General features: G+C 42.9%; 1 protein-coding gene across 4 annotated transcripts; it reads left to right on the top strand.

The window, feature by feature from the left end:
* The first annotated feature begins 2,326 nt into the window (after nt 1–2,326).
* On the top strand, nt 2,327–16,439 carry LOC123492209 (out at first protein homolog). Of its 4 annotated transcripts, none has more exons than XM_045224540.1 (4): nt 2,333–3,174; nt 10,592–10,726; nt 13,191–13,371; nt 15,513–16,439. In XM_045224540.1, the coding sequence occupies exons 1-4, from the start codon at nt 2,935–2,937 to the stop codon at nt 15,788–15,790; spliced, it is 834 nt and encodes a 277-aa protein (XP_045080475.1). In that variant the 5' UTR covers nt 2,333–2,934; the 3' UTR covers nt 15,791–16,439. The 4 variants fall into 4 exon arrangements, with proteins under 4 accessions (XP_045080477.1, XP_045080475.1, XP_045080478.1 ...); XM_045224543.1 differs by lacking the exon at nt 2,333–3,174 and adding an exon at nt 6,353–6,438; XM_045224541.1 differs by lacking the exon at nt 2,333–3,174 and adding an exon at nt 6,453–6,866.
* Nucleotides 16,440–20,172: the final 3,733 nt, after the last annotated feature.

Below are 20,172 nucleotides of genomic sequence, written 5' to 3'. Positions count from 1 at the left end.
AAGTAGAGAGTAAAGAGTGTTCCAGAGTAGAGAGACCCACAGTAGCAACTGTACTGGCAGTGTCTGCTGTGGCAGGTGGGAAGATGTAAATTACCTGAAAAATATGTAATCTCTCAATGTTCATCTCAAAGTGCACCAAATTCATGTATTTAGCTGTTGAAATTCCTTCTTTTTTTTGCTGAGGGAGAATGCCCCCGGACCCCCCTACTGGCTTTGGGCTAAGCCCCAAATGTCTTCAAATCCTAGAAACGCCCCTGTGAAAACACTGAGGAAAATCTCTAGCACAGTCTCCTAATGTATAACAGTAACAAATGGGAGAGACCCTGAGAAGGAAGCAAGCAAACGATGCACATTCCTCAACATGTTGATGTTCTATTTGTTTTTTGTAATTTATATAATGGCCATGTTACTATATACAATCAGGCCCCCAGTGTCCGGTCTGGAGCGTTAAGTCATGAGCTCAACAGGTGGGCTACAGCGTAACAACCTAGGGGTTCACAATAACTCTGCTCCGCTAAACGCAAGAAGTATGAAAGCCCTGAAGTCTGTGGAGGCTGCATCGCAGTAAATGCTGTACGGCCACGTCAGATGTCGGATTGACCATGCAGAGCCTTTTAGCTATTTTTTTTGTGCCATTCAGCAACATGACGCGCTTCAAATTAAAATACTTCCGGCCTCATGCGGCATCAGGAGTTTTCCATAGGAATACGTGGATGACGTCAGCGCTATCACTATCTACTAGTTTTAATGTATACAACACAACATGTATGTGATTGTGGCCCCTGTATTTACAGAGACTAAACACCCCTAAACCATAGCTCTGACCAGTGCCTGTAAATCAAACACACAATAGGAGCCAAAGGGGCCCTACACTCTGTCTCCATCTGGAAATGAGAGGCCCCTTAGTGAGTCGCACAGTTATAATGAAACCTCCTCGGGCACCACACACCATCTATGAGCTCAATGCAGTATTTGTCCCAGCAAATACTGTAGATTAGATAGATTTAAAAACAAAGCAATGATATGAACATCCTAAATGTATACTGGTGCTGGGACAATCACACAAGACCAGAGGTCAAAACCTTATAGATCATGAATTTGCCTTTAGGAGCAACAATCCTTTGTACAGGTTTCCTTTTCTCTTGTAACATTTCATAATTATGAGCAAAGTAAGCTACTTCCATGAACTGGGATGCTCACTGAGCTCCCGTTGGCTTTTTGTACTGGAATTTGTACAGCCATTTCTGAACAGAGCCTGTGCCCAGCACTCAGAAGGTGGCAGACCAAGCTTTTGTCTTTACAAAGCCCCCAAAAGATTTAGAAAACAACGATTTTGTAAACCCTGATATAGCCTATTGCTGATCACGGAAATGTGGAGTTTTGCAGTCTGGCTAAATTGATCTCATGGAGTTATATAATCTGATTTGTTGAGTCATTTTGGCTTGTTTTTCTTGTTGAAGGTTCATGTAGGCAAAACTATGCTCAGAACTTGACACCAACATGTTGAAGTAGTCTGCCTGATTTCCTCAAGCTTAGAAATTAATCACTTTTTAGTTTTCATTAAGTTGCTGTTAAACCTGTGTAATAACACTGTAATTAGAAAACATGTCTTACCCAATCATACCAATTTAATGTTTTTTTTGGGGGGGCAGATTTCAAGTTGACCTCTCCTTTGCTTGGCATGATCGGTGTCCTAGAAAGGTTTGGTCAAGCTCAATATTTACTTTCCCTACACTTAGGATAACAATTGGGCCATTTGGTGTAAGAACAGATCATTCATTGCGGTATATGATTAGAATAGAATACTTGCAGCACGCCCATGATTGATGCACTTACTGAAATGTATTATTGTGCAAACTATTCTATTGGACCAATGAGTTAATTTGTTCTGTAACAGATCGTGTCCTTGGCGCCTCTCGGCGAGTATTGTTTGGGGAGTGATATTTCCTTAAGCTTTGCGAGCCCGCAATTGTCACCAATATGCCTACAGCGCACTTGCCTGGCTACCCAAACTCATTGCTTCGGCCAAACGTCACGCCCAGGAAGTTTCTTGTATGGTGTGCTATCTGCTTCCTTGCGTTTTGGTACACCAGAAGTACATTCATTTCCAATGGAACGCTGCGTTTGCCTTGCAGCATTGCGTTGCAGAGGCAGTTGCAGTGCGTTCTGTGTGGTGCATACGTTGGATTTATCGAAAGTATGCATCAAACTGTATGCGTAAACGGGTTGACAGAAATGGTAGCAGAAGGTGAATGTTGAACTTTTGTTGCACACATATCTAGATGATGCTGCATACTATTTTGCGCAATAACGGAGTCGGTGTGTTCAAAGCATGAACCTTACCCTAAATAAACTATAACCCTTACCTAACCCTAACCTTAACCGTTTAAAAATGTTGCTTCAATGGAGTAGGGACGTCTTAAGGGTTCTGGATAGCACGGACCTTTCTCTTGTATGTAGTGAACGAAAAGGCAGCGGAAGAATTCAGTTTGAGTCGTCAGCCAAACAACGCACTGAGCGAAGTAGCAAGCACTGCTTCGTCGGTGAAGTCGTGACAGGGACGCAATAGTAAACTCAAAAGAGGACTTCAATTTTTCATCAACCAGGCTTGCACAATTCAAGTCTGCTTGAAGTCGTCTGAACGAAGAGCGCACATTTTACAGTAAAGATTATGCGCAAAAACGTTATCTTCACATGTACTCTGATGACTTCAGAAACGCTACAATGTATCATAATATAGAACGTACTAGGTTGGCTACACAACGCAGAGATTTCATAACAGTGATTTCAATCTGTGGATCATAGATTGAAATTCATGCAGGCTTTTCGGTCCGGGACTTTTCGTTTACTTGGGAAAAACTCGTGACCGATTTCAAGATTATTTACACCTAGGGTAGTCGACAGATTTTTTATAGTTAAACTTCAAGTTCTTCCATGAGTTTGGGAATGTATGCGAGGGAGATATCGGCAGTGGCAGCAGTTCTGATTTCTCTACTAGTGGTAAATCTTTTTGGGTCGCTTGGAATTAGTTCAGAATTAAAAGTACGAGTGCGTTTAAGTGATGGACAAATTGCAGAGGAGATTTTGGAAGCAGACAGTGAGAAGGATTCCATAACAGTCGAGTTCAAGCAAGGAGATGGTACTTATATTACTGTGGTATTTGATTTCAAACGGGTGAGTGAAGTCAATATTCTAAAATGTAAATATTTACAACAGTTTTGAAAAACTGTAATATGCTACATATTATGTTACTACCAATGAACAACCACACACACACCAGTACATTACTATTATATATATATCCTGGACATTCTATTATAATTGCCTATCCATTTTCTATAGACCTATATCTATTTATATATATATGCTGCTGTATTGCATACAGTATGTATAAAGATATATTTTCAAAATAAATAGCTAAGAAAAACAGTGCTCTTGGACAGACTTGAAATTCTATCCTAATTGTTATTGTCTGTGAACATAGGCACATTTCTTTTTTTAGGATTGACCATTATTACAATAAATCAATCAAATGTATTTTATAAAGCCCTTTTTACAATAGCAATTGTCACAAAGTGCTATACTGATACCCAACCTAAAACCCCAAAGAGCAAGCAATGCAGATCTACACGCACAGTGGCTAGGAAAAACTCCCTAGAAAGGCAGGAACCTACAAAAAAACCTAGAGAGGAACCAGGCTCTGAGGGATGGCCAGTCCTCTTCTGGCTGTGCCAGGTGGAGATTATAAGAGTAAGGCCATTTAGGCCAGATCGTTCTTCAAGACGTTTCAACATTCATAGATGACCAGCAGGATCGAATAATAACCACAGTGGTTATAGAGGGTGCAACAGTTTAACACCTTAGGAGTAAATATCAGTTGGCTTTTCATAGCCGAGCATTCAGAGGTCAAGACAGCAGGTCAGAGAGAGAGAGAAAGTCGAAATAGCATGTCCATGACAAAGTACCACGTCCGGGGAAAAAGGTCAGTGTTCCATAACCGACAGACAGGAGTAATCAGGCCAGAAACAGCAGGTCCGGAACAAGGTAGTTTCATAGCCGCACAGAAGACAGCAGAACTGGATCGGCGGCACAACTGGGTGGACTAGGGACAGGGACAGCCAGGAGTCGTCAGGCCAGGTAGCGCTGAGGCATGGTCCTAGGGGTCAGGTCCTCCGGGAGGGGAGACAGAGAGACAGAGAGAGAGACACCCAGGAGCATTCAAGGGAGCATGCCTAAGATCACACAGGACACCAGATAGGACAGGGGAATTTGAGATCACACATTGCACCAGATAGGACAGACTGACCCTAGCCCCCTGGCACATAGGCTATTGCAGCATAGATACTGGGGACTACATGTGTTTTTCAACAAGGATAAGTGGTGAACTAGCCCTGATTGAGCAGGCATTTGATATTACCCTGGCTAAGGAACTTCCTACAATGGCCCAGGATATCCTGACATTACACACATTTAAAATCGTATAGACATGAAGAGCAATCAATAAGTCATAAAACTGTTGTCCCCCATTGGCTTTACTCAGACTGTTGGAAAACTTTCTTAAAGTCCCAGTGGGCTTATCTGGTTACAGTTAACAGGCACACGCTGCAGGGGGGCAGCACATATCTTCTTCTGTCTGGATCAAGTCAATTTAGACAGCAGCCCTCCCTCTCTCCATGCATGTGCTTCAGATCTACTCCTGTCAGCATGACGCAGATTTATGGAAAGTTGGAATCGGTCTGATGGCCAGCTGCCAGACTGTAGTTACTGTACAGACAGGCGAGCCAGTTCATCTTGTAGAGGAAACTGTTGAAAAGGTGCAATGCATAAAAGGAAGGGGTTATTTGTCTTCCTATGGTGTGTAGTGGGGGTGAAGAAAGGGGAACGAGTCTAACTAGAAAATAACATCATTATTATCCAAGAAGTAACTGTGCTGTGCAAGCTTCAGAGAATCCAACATTTACCAATTGTTGAAAATTACAGATTCATTGTGGGATTCTTTTTCAAGTCCTATTTGCATCTTTGTTGTTTGTTTCTGGTTCCTCCCCTATGTCTGCGTATAAACAGGTGATTAACATTTTTGGGCAACCGAAAATACTCCTGCCTTTCAGACTTTAATGTCAATACCATGACATTTCAAGACATATTTATTTTTTCACTGGACAGTGAACATTCTGTGTCCAGTTGTTTGAGGCCTGCCCAACTGGAGTGATGTTAAAGGTGCCCAAAGACGTTACAGGATTGTAGACAGTTGCATACTACCGTAATGGTGATCATGTGGCCCACAAGTTGCATCCACCTCAGCTATTGATCACTATTATGGCATGGCCTTAAGAAACCGATGTTTTTAAAACAGAAAAATATCCATCTGCCTCAACCCTAGTTGAGAAATGTCAATCTCCCCCATACACCATCCTCTCCTGTTGAATTAATCTCAGTTAAACCATCGGTGCGATCCCAAGCCATCTGTTAGGTTGTGATGCAATTGGGATAAGAGGAAGGGAAATGGTCACCTCTAAGTTCATCCCTATGGGAGCTGCAGTGTGGCCTGTCATCAGAGGCTCTGTGGTGCATTTCTTCTGTCTGTCATTGAGTGGTATTTACCATGCCAACCCCCGTGAAGAACCAGGGTGGCAGAACCCATGCAGGTCATATCAGATTGTATGCACGATGAGTCAACTATGCATCCCGCACCCTCACCTCAAGCTATTGGCTGCCACATGAAAGCTTGTTAGGTTGGGTTGCAGTTTACTATAGGCTATCTTTCTACAGCATCCAGTGCAGTACAGTTAATGGTAAAATACAATAATTTTAAAAAGTAACATTTTACATTGTTTTTTGTTGATGATGATTTGATCGTGTTGGTGTTCAGTTAATGCTTTAGTCAATGTATGTAATAGGGTACTTTGTTCATAGATTTCTGTAAAGAAATTGGATGCTTTGGTTCATAAGCTGTGGTGGTATCCTCAACGTGCGCACTAAATCACCATTTAGATAGCTTTGTTTCTGAATCCTCTGCCGGTGTAAATCCCTCCTATTTGGCCGGTCAATCCCCACATCATGTCACACTTTAGCTATCCTTGGACTAGTGGTCATGCTAGTCAGTAGACAGTCACTTGTGTCCCATTGAGAAGTTAGGTAGCCTGGAGCTCAACCATAAGAAACCTGCCTGGAGTCGAGTGGCACACATGCCCCTCCAGGAATGCTCCCATCCCCTCCCCCACTCTGCGTACCCCATACATCTGCTTCTCTGGATGTTCTGCCGTCACAGTGGGGGAAACAAGAGTCCCCCCCCTCCTCCTTCTTCTTGTCTTTTTTAACTCAACTACTCCACAGTTTCCCTGACCTCATTATCTGCATCTCCACCTTAAGGACCAACCGGAGTGTTGTTTGAGTCATGGTACATGGTTGACTCAGAGGGAAGTCAACCCAATGGGCCTGGTAAATGAAGAGAAGAGAAGAAAAGGACTTGTTCCTTGTTCAGATAGCCTAGTCTTCCTTTTGTCTGCTCAGTCGACTGGGATGTTTGCCTCGGCTTTGAGTTCTACTGGGGTTTTTAACAGTTGGGATAGCCATTGAGATGGAAATAAAGTCAGAGGAGCGTTGGGACGGATGAGGGTACTAGGGTAGGATTCAGGTCTCATGTTCCCAGTGAAGGTCAGGGCAGGTCAGGTCAGTCCTCATAACAGACATGACACTTTATATAATAGTTAGTTATGGGTTATCCTTATGCCACACGCAAAGTGGAGTTTTGGCAGCACTTTTACATGAAGGTGCCCTTACACCACACTTTTGTGACGTTTGTTGCTGAAATGGATTCAGCTGAGAACAATAGCAATGCAAAGTTTGATCTTAGTGGATACTTTCACGTAAGTAACAAGCATTGTAACAACCAGATTTTCATAACATGCACATTTTCACGGGACAAATACATGACTGCAATTACTGTCTTGTGTTTATAGAGCATTCAACTGTGTGTAAATCTTTTTGTGGTTAGTTTTGCTTGTAATATTACAAACATTTGTATATTATACATTAATTTAAAATTGGGTGAAAATTGGGTGAAAATGGTGCATCAATGTTCTCCACCTTTGACTCTATCGAAGCTAGCAAGATAGCTAACCACCGAAGCTTTCTAGGTAACAAGCTAGCCAAAACTAGCTAGCGTTATATTTCTCTACCTAGATACAATGCTAGTTAGTTTGGCAGCTAGCTAGCTAGCTTTGTTAGTTAGTATACTAATATAATATATTGTATTTCAGGGGTACTCAACTACTATTTGAGAATGTCCGGTACTCAACTACTATTTGAGAATGTCTGGTCACACACATTTTCTGGGTGGCAAACGTCCAAATTGATATTGTAATTTATCGGTGTAATAACAAACCCGCACCTCGCAACCCATGCGACCCCAAATGTTTCTAATTGCTCACACCCCACTCTCTGGTTGGCAGAGATAACATTTTGCTGTTTTAAAGCTCATTTCCTGCAATTCTACACATTTTGCCATGTCTAATGTGTTTTCATATAATGCCTGAGTGACACAACAAAATCAATAGGGGCCCCTTGGGGATCGAGGCCCCTGGGCACTTAATCCAGCCATGATAACTACAAGATTTAGATAGCTAGATAGCTAGTTAGCCTAACTTATCTAACATGGGCTCATAGTTGATCATCTGGACATTTCTGACTATAAATAGCTCCACGTCTGTCAGTGAATGACATAACAAGAGGGAAAACTGCCCATGCACTACCAAATGTCGAAATTGCACCTTGTGCATTCTATTATTCTACTATAAGTCTCAACAGCAGTAAATTGAAAGCATGACTGAGTTCCAAAAAAATCTGTGTTGAGAACTGCAGTACGTATTGACCCCGTTCTGGGTTCAGATCCGTACTGCGGTCTGCTAGTTGAGTATGGCGCATTTATTGTATCACTATATGTGAATGTATACAGTATCCGGTTTGAATTTCAAATCAAATCAAATCAAATTTTATTGGCCACATGCGCCGAATACAACAGGTGCAGACATTACAGTGAAATGCTTACTTACAGCCCTTAACCAACAGTGCATTTATTTTAAACATATTTTTAAAAATAAAACAACAACAAAAAAAGTGTTGAGAAAAAAAAGAGCAGAAGTAAAATAAAATAACAGTAGGGAGGCTATATATACAGGGGGGTACCGGTGCAGAGTCAATGTGCGGGGGCACCGGCTAGTTGAGGTAGTTGAAGTAATATGTACATGTGGGTAGAGTTAAAGTGACTATGCATAAATAATTAACAGAGTAGCAGCAGCGTAAAAGGATGGGGTGGGGGGGCAGTGCAAATAGTCCGGGTAGCCATGATTAGCTGTTCAGGAGTCTTATGGCTTGGGGGTAGAAGCTGTTGAGAAGTCTTTTGGACCTAGACTTGGCACTCCGGTACCGCTTGCCGTGTGGTAGCAGAGAGAACAGTCTATGACTAGGGTGGCTGGAGTCTTTGACAATTTTGAGGGCCTTCCTCTGACACCGCCTGGTATAGAGGTCCTGGATGGCAGGAAGCTTGGCCCCAGTGATGTACTGGGCCGTACGCACTACCCTCTGTAGTGCCTTGCGGTCGGAGGCCAAGCAGTTGCCATACCAGGCGGTGATGCAACCAGTCAGGATGCTCTCGATGGTGCAGCTGTATAATTTTTGAGGATCTGAGGACCCATGCCAAATCTTTTCAGTCTCCTGAGGGGGAATAGGCTTTGTCGTGCCCTCTTCACGACTGTCTTGGTGTGTTTGGACCATGATAGTTCGTTGGTGATGTGGACACCAAGGAACTTGAAGCTCTCAACCTGTTCCACTACAGCCCCGTCGATGAGAATGGGGGCGTGCTCAGTCCTCTTTTTTTTCTGTAGTCCACAATCATCTCCTTTGTCTTGGTCACGTTGAGGGAGAGGTTGTTGTCCTGGCACCACACGGCCAGGTCTCTGACCTCCTCCCTATAGGCTGTCTCATCGTTGTCGGTGATCAGGCCTACCACTGTTGTGTCGTCGGCAAACTTAATGATGGTGTTGGAGTCGTGCCTGGCCATGCAGTCATGGGTGAACAGGGAGTACAGGAGGGGACTGAGCACGCACCCCTGAGGGGCCCCCGTGTTGAGGATCAGTGTGGCAGATGTGTTGTTACCTATCCTTACCACCTGGGGGCGGCCCGTCAGGAAGTCCAGGATCCAGTTGCAGAGGGAGGTGTTTAGTCCCAGGATCCTTAGCTTAGTGATGAGCTTTGAGGGCACTATGGTGTTGAACACTGAGCTGTAGTCAATGAATAGCATTCTCACGTAGGTGTTCCTCTTGTCCAGGTGGGAAAGGGCAGTGTGGAGTGCAATAGAGATTGCATCATCTGTGGATCTGTTGGGGCGGTATGCAAATTGGAGTGGGTCTAGGGTTTCTGGGATAATGCTGTTGATGTGAGCCATGACCAGCCTTTCAAAGCACTTCATGGCTACAGACGTCAGTGCTACGGGTCGGTAGTCATTTAGGCAGGTTATCTTAGAGTCCTTGGGCACGGGGACTATGGTGGTCTGCTTGAAACATGTTGGTATTACAGACTCTATCAGGGACATGTTGAAAATGTCAGTGAAGACACTTGCCAGTTGGTCAGCACATGCTCGGAGTACACGTCCTGGTAATCCGTCTGGCCCTGCGGCCTTGTGAATGTTGACCTTTTTAAAACTCTTACTCACATCGGCTACAGAGAGCGTGATCACATAGTCATCCGGAACAGCTGGTGCTCTCATGCATGCTTCAGTGTTGCTTGCCTCGAAGCGAGCATAGAAGTGGTTTAGCTCGTCTGGTATGCTTGTGTCACTGGGCAGCTCGCGGCTGTGCTTCCCTTTGTAGTCTGTAATAGTTTTCAAGCCCTGCCACATCCGACGAGCGTCAGAGCCAGTGTAGTACGATTCAATCTTAGTCCTGTATTGACTCTTTGCCTGTTTGATGGTTCGTCGGAGGGCATAGCGGGATTTCTTATAAGCGTCCGGGTTAGAGTCCTGCTCCTTGAAAGCGGCAGCTCTACCCTTTAGCTCAGTGCGGATGTTTCCTGTAATCCATGGCTTCTGGTTGGGGTATGTACGTACGGTCACTGTGGGGACGACATCATCGATGCACTTATTGATGAAGCCAGTGACTGATGTGGTGTACTCCTCAATGCTATCTGAAGAGTCCCGGAACATGTTCCAGTCTGTGCTAGCAAAACAGTCCTGTAGCTTAGCATCTGCGTCATCTGACCACTTTTTTATTAACCGAGTCACTGGTGCTTCCTGCTTTAGTTTTTGCTTATAAGCAGGAATCAGGAGGATAGAGTTATGGTCAGATTTGCCAAATGGAGGGCGAGGGAGAGCTTTGTATGCGTCTCTGTGTGTGGAGTAAAGGTGGTCTAGAGTTTTTTTTCCTCTGGTTGCACATTTAACATGCTGGTAGAAATGAGGTAGAACGGATTTAAGTTTCCCTGCATTAAAGTCCCTGGCCACTAGGAGCGCTGCATCTGGATGAGCGTTTTCCTGTTGATGAGCGTTTTCCTGTTGATTTATGGCCTTCATATTTATCTCATCTCTCTTTTTTGTCAGGATGTGAGGATCATACGAGCTCTGATCCTGGGGGAGCCGGAGCGAGGACAGAACCAATACCAGGTGCTGTGCTTCATCTCACGGCTCAATCAACACGAGATCATCCCCACTGAGTCCATGGCCCGTCTCAGACAGGTGAGCTGCTGTAACAAACCATCACCTTCCCTCATAATCTAGGCCATCATTCCCATATAGGGTATAGGGAGATGTAACAAGGGACAGGTTTTGGATGTGGAGGAACAGTACCAATGGTATTATTATAAGAGACATTGTGTCAAAATAAACATGTTATACAGATGTCGGATCTTAACTTGATCACTGTTTTGTCGCAGATAGTTTTCCTGCTGCATCAGGAAATTTGAATGAGCCTCGTGAGTCTTGGGGATCAGGGCTTGCTTTCAAAATAATGTTCTCTCTCGATCGCTCAAATGCTAGGCCTAGGTCCTATTACTGCAACATTCAAATGTACAAAATTGTATCTGAAATGCAGCCATACACATCAACAACCATCGTTTTATGTAGCTTAATAACATAAGATCGATATTGGTCAACACTAGGCTACGACATACAAGTGTCCAGTGTATCCTAAGGTCAACATTTTGTTCAATTGTGGTCTGGGGTGGTCTAGTGGTTAGGGCCGCTGCCTTCAGAGCGCACATATAGGCCTATCGTATCAGCATTGATTTGATTCCGGCTCGCGCCCTTCTGGCACAAATAACTAATTTGCCCCGATTGACTTGATTTAGTTACACATTTCAAATATCTTGATAAGTGTCACGACTTCCTCCGAAGCTACCTCCTCTCCTTGTTTGGGCAGGCTTCGGCGTTCGTCGTCACCGGCCTTCTAGCCACTGCCGCTCCTCATCTCATCATTCCATTTGTTTTGTCTTGTTTTTACACACACCTGGTTCATATCCCCTCATCAGTCCCTGTATAAGTATTCCCTCTGCCCCCATGTCTTTGTGTGTGATTGTGGAGGTGTCGATAGCTCGGTGGAGCTTTATGTACTTATCGCCGGGATATTCACCCGTGTGTTTTGTTTTCTCCAGTGCGCCATTATACCGCACTGTAGTTGTTTTACGTATTGCTGCGTACCGCTGTATTTGCACAATAAACCATTTATTCTGTGATTTACCCCTCCTGCGCCCGACTCCGTCCAAAACACCCGCGACAATAAGAAATGACCACACTAGACACTTTTGAATAACATAAAATGAATAAAATAATAACAGTAGGCTACACCAATATTAGTTCCCATTCATACAAAGTGTCGGGTAAATTACCATAGTAGATTTGCCGTGGTAAACAATGTCTGTGTTTTATAGTTAGGCTATGTATAATTTGTCAATGTAGTTCTGGTCTTTGGTGTGGATTGAAAACTTGTATAGTGCGGCTTTATTATTTCATTTCGTAAAGCTGTCAAGATGTTTATGCATTTGAGCCTATCCATAGATGATTTTGTTGAGCTGAGATACTTTTCTTTGATGTGTAAATTATCAGAGTATTAATTTTACTTCTTGAAAACATTTAAATAAATGAAATGAACTTGTGGGCCTAATGTAGGCTCAGGCTGGTCACTGGAGCCGGAGCACGCTGCTTAGACAAGCACTAAGAATACTAGGAAGAATACTGATGATGAATACTGCAGGCGAGTCGTTTGAATTATTTACCCCAAACCATAGCCCTAACATTAACCACTTGGAATTAATGCCTAAACTGTTAACCTTTGAGTTGTTTCTGTTTTAACCCTGTAACCACGCGGAATTAGCCCTGTAACCACGCGGAATTAGCCCTGTAACCACACGGAATGTGTCAAAAATAGACATCCATGAGTCAAAGGGCAGTGGGCCGGATTCAAACCAATGCCGACTCTGACAAATGTGTGCCGGGGTCAGTGGCTGTAAACACTGGACCACATAGGCACTGAGGAATTCAATCATTTATTCTGCCTAGTGCTTGCCTTCAAAAAACCATAAAACAATTGATACAAAAAAAATATATATTCCCTAACGAAAAATACTAATATGTAAATGAATTATAATCCAGATAAGAATTCATACGAGAAGTGCTGTAGCCTTCATAAGGTACAATGTAGGTACGGTGTGCATTGTATACAAACACTGCTTCCAGTTGCACCTTGGCGCCGATTCTAAATATTTCTTCAGATATTATTTTCCTCCTGCGACGAAAGGGGTCAAGTTAAGATCCGACATCTGTTGGGCTGGTTTCCCAGACACAGATTAAGCCTCGTCCTGGACTTTAAATGAAGTATCTTCATTGAGCATGCTTCTTCGTCCAGGACTACCTCTGTGTTTGGAAACCAGCCCATCATCAATTCAAATTCAATTCAATTCAATTCAATCATGTAGAAATGTAATTGTAGTAGGCAATTAAAATGTTCCTTACTGAACAATGTTATCTGACTTTTACATTTAAATTACTATATATTTTTTTACATGTACCACCAATCTGTTTTAACCGTAACACAAAAGTAGTAGAGCTTACTTCCATTGCTCAATTTATTATACTAGCACTACTAGTCCTTGTTTGAATGTCCTCACATTTTAATATGGATCTGTTCTGTGTTGGGATTCTACAGAAGAACCCACACTTGGTCCACATGGCAGAGGAGAGGCGTGGGGTGGAACACCTCCACATGGACATGGTGGTGAACGTGAGTCGTACAGGGCACCTCAACACACTCATCCACAACCTGTGTAAGGAGGCCCACGAGGGGTTTTATACACGGACGGCCGACACCAAGCATTGGCTGGATGAAGGTAAGTTTGGCTTCCATTGAGATGCTCTGTAAGTGTTTGGGTGTTTAAAGGAACGTCTTCATTCTATCTATCCTAGCTTTCATTTCCATTGTGTTGCCTAAGGTTCCCTTTGCTTTTGGATGTACAGTGGGGGAAAAAAGTATTTAGTCAGCCACCAATTGTGCAAGTTCTCCCACTTAAAAAGATGAGAGAGGCCTGTAATTTTCATCATAGGTACACGTCAACTATGACAGACAAAAAGAGAAAAAAAATCCAGAAAATCACATTGTAGGATTTTTAATGAATTTATTAGCAAATTATGGTGGATTTGGTGAATAACAAAAGTTTCTCAATACTTTGTTATATACCCTTTGTTGGCAATGACACAGGTCAAACGTTTTCTGTAAGTCTTCACAAGGTTTTCACACACTGTTGCTGGTATTTTGGCCCATTCCTCCATACATATCTCCTCTAGAGCAGTGATGTTTTGGGGCTGTCGCTGGGCAACACGGACTTTCAACTCCCTCCAAAGATTTTCTATGGGGTTGAGATCTGGAGACTGGCTAGGCCACTCCAGGACCTTGAAATGCTTCTTACGAAGCCACTCCTTCGTTGCCCGGGCGGTGTGTTTGGGATCATTGTCATGCTGAAAGACCCAGCCACGTTTCATCTTCAATGCCCTTGCTGATGGAAGGAGGTTTTCACTCAAAATCTCACGATACATGGCCCCATTCATTCTTTCCTTTACACGGATCAGTCGTCCTGGTCCCTTTGCAGAAAAACAGCCCCAAAGCATGATGTTTCCACCCCCATGCTTCACAGTAGGTATGGTGTTCTTTGGATGCAACTCAGCATTCTTTGTCCTCCAAACACGACGAGTTGAGTTTTTACCAAAAAGTTCTATTTTGGTTTCATCTGACCATATGACATTCTCCCAATCCTCTTCTGGATCATCCAAATGCACTCTAGCAAACTTCAGACGGGCCTGGACTTGTACTGGCTTAAGCAGGGGGACACGTCTGGCACTGCAGGATTTGAGTCCCTGGAGGCGTAGTGTGTTACTGATGGTAGGCTTTGTTACTTTGGTCCCAGCTCTCTGCAGGTCATTCACTAGGTCCCCCCGTGTGGTTCTGGGATTTTTGCTCACCGTTCTTGTGATCATTTTGACCCCACGGGGTGAGATCTTGCGTGGAGCCCCAGATCGAGGGAGATTATCAGTGGTCTTGTATGTCTTCCATTTCCTAATAATTGCTCCCACAGTTGATTTCTTCAAACCAAGCTGCTTACCTATTGCAGATTCAGTCTTCCCAGCCTGGTGCAGGTAGCTTAGTGGTTAAGAGCGTAGTGCCAGTAACCGAAAGGTAGCTGGTTCTAATCCCCGAGCCGACTAGGTGAAAAATCTGTCGATGTGCCCTTGAGCAAGGCACTTAACCCTAATTGCTCCTGTAAGTCGCTCTGGATAAGAGCGTCTGCTAAATGACTAAAATGTAAATGTATTTGTGGTCCTCTGTAGCTCAGCTGGTAGAGCACGGCGCTTGTAACGCCAGGGTAGTGGGTTTGATCTCCGGGACCACCCATACGTAAAAATGTATGCATGCATGACTGTAAGTCGCTTTGGATAAAAGCGTCTGCTAAATGGCATATTATTATTATTATTACAATTTTGTTTCTGGTGTCCTTTGACAGCTCTTTGGTCTTGGCCATAGTGGAGTTTGGAGTGTGACTGTTTGAGGTTGTGGACAGGTGTCTTTTATACTGATAACAAGTTCAAACAGGTGCCATTAATACAGGTAACGAGTGGAGGACAGAGGAGCCTCTTAAAGAAGAAGTTACAGGTCTGTGAGAGCCAGAAATCTTGCTTGTTTGTAGGTGACCAAATACTTATTTTCCACCATAATTTGCAAATAAATTCATAAAAAATCCTACAATGTGATTTTCTGTATTTTTTTCTCTCTCTTTTTGTCTGTCATAGTTGACGTGTACCTATGATGAAAATTACAGGCCTCTCTCATCTTTTTAAGTGGGAGAACTTGCACAATTGGTGGCTGACTAAATAATTTTTTCCCCCACTGTATGTCTGCACAGCCATAGAGTTCATTGCCATACAGTTCAATAGAAATTCCTTGATCGAAAGTCACAATTTAAAATCTCTCTCTCTCCAGGAATAGAGGCCATTGAATTTGAGCCCCTGCCCCAGACAGCGGACGCCGCTGGTCTGCAGCGATGCCCCTCCACTCTGGATATGTGGCAGCCCTGCATCTGCAGCTATTTCCTGCGTCTGGAGTGGCTCCCCTGCATGCTCAAATACTGCCGCAGCCTCCTGGCCGTGGCTGGAAGGGCCAACCCCTATAAGTGTGGCATCAGGAGCTGCAGCAAGGGCTACCGCTTCGACTACTACGTCCCCCATAGACAGCTCTGCCCATGGGACGAGGAGACCTAAAGCAGCCTGTTTCGCTCCTGGTTCTTTCCTAGAAGACGTTTAGCCTACAGTGCACGTCTAGAGTGAGCAGGGGATTTACATATGTGGCCTTGGAGTGAAGTAACAGACCTGCCTAGTGCCTAAATATATAAGTCTAACTGTGGTGTTAGACATGTTTCGTTTACATAATTTCTTGTTTTGGGTTCAACCAGACAGTAGCGCATGTACTGTAACAGTACATCTAGACAGGAGCCTAACGGGAACAAAGAAAGTAGGGTTGGGCAATTTTATGATATTATTGTATACCCATGACGTGATTCTTGAATAGTTTACCATGAGATTTAACAAGGAGAACTCAACAATATGAGATTTTAAATCGCCCAACCTAGAAGAAAGTGCCCATGCTAACATGGATTAATGTTTTGACCAAAGATGGTGGATAAATGAAGATGTCTTATTGAGGCAGTTTACCATTGGAAAAAATGGTCACGGTTCCTGTCTGTGTAAGTGTGTGTTCCCTCTTTCACATGAGCATGCTTTCCTGTGTGAAACCAATGGCTCTGGTCTACTTATTGTCCCCTCCCTGCTCTCCCGACACAGATTTTTTTTTACATTTACATTTTAGACATTTAGTAGACGCTCTTATCCAGAGCGACTTACAGTTAGTGAGTGCATACATTTTCATACTGGCCCCCCGTGGGAAACGAACCCACAACCCTGGCGTTGCAAGCGCCATGCTCTACCAACTGAGCTACAGGGGACCTTTTTGCCAGTGAGACGTCTCGCTTCTGGGGCACCTCCTCCGCAGGGCAGCGGCAATAAGTAGAGTAGCCCGACCCGAAGAAATGAGGGAGTGGGGTGTCACGCTTTCTGATGCAGTTTTTATTTACTTAATGCAAAATAAAATACTTTGTGATATTCTGTTAGAAAACTAGGATATTGAAACAGTCCAGTGTGGCTGGAAGGATTTTGCCATTGCTGTCAAATGCATCAGCATGTAGCCTGATCTCTGCCTTGTGTAACTTCAAATGCAGAAACTGACTTAAGTCAGGTTTATACTATAGGTATAAAGAATAAAGTTGAGTTTATAGATTAACTGTGAGTATTGCTCTCTCATATTCATGGTGGTATGAGATATTCATCAGGCAGCTTACATGTGGGAACCTTTCGCTTCCAGTTATTTTGAAGCCTTTTTTATCCCTCTGTGATCAACAATATTTTCTCAGGTTTACCAGCTTGTTGTGATAGACTGAAGAAAGAAACTAGTGGACTGAACTTCCTGTTGTCCTTATTGTGCCCTTGTATGTCCAAAGTGCCAGTGATTAAGCTTGTACTGGAGATTGCTGTTCTGCATGTCATTGTTACATTAATCTAATTGCTCAAATAAATTATAGCCCATCTATCGCTCTGAGGGAGATTTTACAAACAAGTTACCTAATGCATACACACAGCAACAAAACACAAACTTTTATTTTTGAAATATGTAAACCATTGGTTGATGGTAAGTGCCTTAACCTTTCACTGTGTTATTTGATTTTAAAGTAATTCTATGGTTTAAAATGTTTTATGTAAAAGAAATGTGCAGCTCACAGATGTTTTCTAAAAGTGTGTCTAACTTTGACAAATTAAAATCCTAACTTGTCTTCATACTAATGCTTCTTCCATTGGGTATCATATTGCAAAGCTCAGTAGATTTGTGTGTATATAAACATCATAATGCGCCATCTAAAACCATGCTTTGAAAAACACTCCCCGTCTTCCAACTTCTCTTCATCCACCTAACCAACCTACAAGTAACTGCCAAAATAAAGGAAACATTTGAGTAACACAAAGTATATTGAAAGCAGGTGCTTCCACACAGGTGGGGTTCCTGAGTTAATTAAGCAATTAAAACATCACATCATGCTTAGGGTCATGTATAAAAATACCATTGCTAGAAGAAGAGATCTCAGTGACTTTAAAAGAGCAGTCTAATGTGTGAACACATGGTAGATTCTGGAGCGGCGTCTGAGACCTAGTGTTTTCTACTGCCATCAACAAAACACCAAATGATGGAATTCCTCTTGGAAGAATGGTGTCGCATCCCTCCAATAAAGTTCCAGACACCAGAATCTATGCCAAGGCGCATTGAAGCTGTTCCGGCGGCTCATGGTGGCCCAACGCCCTATTGAGACACTTTATGTTGTTTTTTCCTTTATTTTGGCAGTTACCTGTATGTACCATCCATATAATGCACAAATATCCATTGTGGAGTTTGACTGCCCTCTGGTGACGACTGAACTGAAGGTTGCCTGACAAAATACATTTCGAGAGTTAACTGCTTTATAATAGCTTTAGCCTGTAGCTCAGTCAAACTTAAAAAAATAAATAAACTATGCTGTTAAACTGCCTTAAACAAACATTTCATATCTAGCGGTCTTGATTAAAAGCACCATTGACCAGATTTGCCTACAACCACATTTTGTGGTCCACATATAGGGAAAAACTAATTCTGATTGGCTGGGCCTGGCTCCCCAGTGGGTGGGCCTGGCTCCCAAGTGGGTGGGCCTATGCACTCCCAGGCCCACCCATGGCTGCGCGCCTGCCCAGTCATGTGATATCCATAGATTAGGACCTAATGAATTTATTTCAATAGATTTATTTCCTTATATGAACTGTAACTCAGTAAAACCGTTGAAATTGTTGCATGTTGCGTTTATATTTTTGTTCAGTATAGATAAATCACCCTTAGTCTGTTCATGAGGATGTTCAAATCAGCTGTGCGGGTGAATTTGGCACGTATTGATGGTTTAACGAGACATCAACTGGTGATAATCTAGTGCCATCGATGGTTGCAATATGCCCCTTGTTATTTGATTATATTCCAATAGGCTACATTCTGGCTATTTGAAGAATCTCAAATATAAAATACATTTTGATTTGTTTAACACTTTTTTGGTTACTACATGATTCCATATGTGTTATTTCATAGTTTTGATGTCTTCACTATTATTCTACAATGTAGAAAATAGTAAAAAATCAAGGAAAACCCTGGAATGAGTAGGTGTGTCCAAACTTTTGACTGGTACTGTAGTTCTGGTCTTTGGTGTGGATCGAAAGCTTGTATTGTGTGGCTTTAATATTTCATTTCATAAAGCTGTGAAAATGTTTATGCATTTGATCATATCCATAGACAATTCTGTTTGTGTAAATAATCAGAGTATTCATTTTACTTCTTGAAAACATTGAAATAAATGAAATGAACTTGTGGGCCTAATGTAGGCTCAAGCTGGTCACTGGAGCCGGAGCACGCTGCTTAGACAAGCACTAAGAATACTAGGAAGAATACTGATGATGAATACTGCAGGCGAGTCGTTTTTATTATTTTCCCCAAACTATCTCCCTAACCTTAACCACTTGGAATTAATGCCTAAACTGTTAACCTTTGAGTTGTTTCTGTTTTAACCCTGTAACCACACAGAATTAGCCCTGTAACCACGCATAATTAATGTGTCACAAATAGACATCCATGAGACAAAGGGCAGTGGGCAGAATTCAAACCCATGCCGACTCTGACCTATGTGTACCAGGGTCAGTGGCTGTAAAAACTGGACCACATAGGCACTGAGGAAACAAATAATTTATTCTGCCTAGTGCTTGCCTCCAGGACCTCCACATCTGGCTTCTTCACCTACGGGATGGTCTGAGACCAGCCACCCGGACAGCTGATGAAAAGCACCATTTCACCAGATTTATGATTTTCCTACAACCACATTTTGTGGTCCACATATAGGGAAAAACTAATTCTGATTGGCTGGGCCTGGCTCCCCAGTGGGTGGGCCTATGCACTCCCAGGCCCACCCATGGCTGCGCCCCTGCCCAGTCATGTGAAATCCATAGATTTGGGCCTAATGGATTTATTTCCTTATATGAACTGTAACTCGGTAAAATCGTTGAAATTGTTGAATGTTGCGTTTATATTTTTGTTCAGTATAGTAATATAGCTGATGCTGCCACCTAGGGATGGGATGTGGAAGTGTACTGTCTACCTGTGCCCTAAACACTTCCTGTTTCCTAACAATATTGTTGAACTTGAAGTGGACAACAAGTAGGAATATATTAATATATTAGCCTAAATAATACATTTTGCCATCACTTTTCCTTCTATCACAGACTCACGGTTTTACTTTTATATATTTATTTTATTTTGGTATTTACCATATATGGTAAATTTGCCTATGGTGTGTGTGTGTATGTGTGCGTGCACATGTGTGTGTTTGTCTTTCTGTGGGAACAAAGTGTGAAGGAGCGTATCCAATGGCATGAAAGACTGTTGAAGATGCTGTTTCAACAAGCCAACCAAAGAGAGGAGCAAGGCAGCTGTTTAGTCAGTCATCACTACCATTCTCCCTCTGGACATAAAT

Source organism: Coregonus clupeaformis, chromosome 13, assembly GCF_020615455.1.
Source record: "Coregonus clupeaformis isolate EN_2021a chromosome 13, ASM2061545v1, whole genome shotgun sequence".
In the NCBI taxonomy this organism is placed as follows: Eukaryota; Metazoa; Chordata; class Actinopteri; order Salmoniformes; family Salmonidae; genus Coregonus; species Coregonus clupeaformis.
The sequence above is the reverse complement of the archived record's forward strand: the minus strand, read 5'-3'. Positions and strand labels throughout refer to the sequence as shown.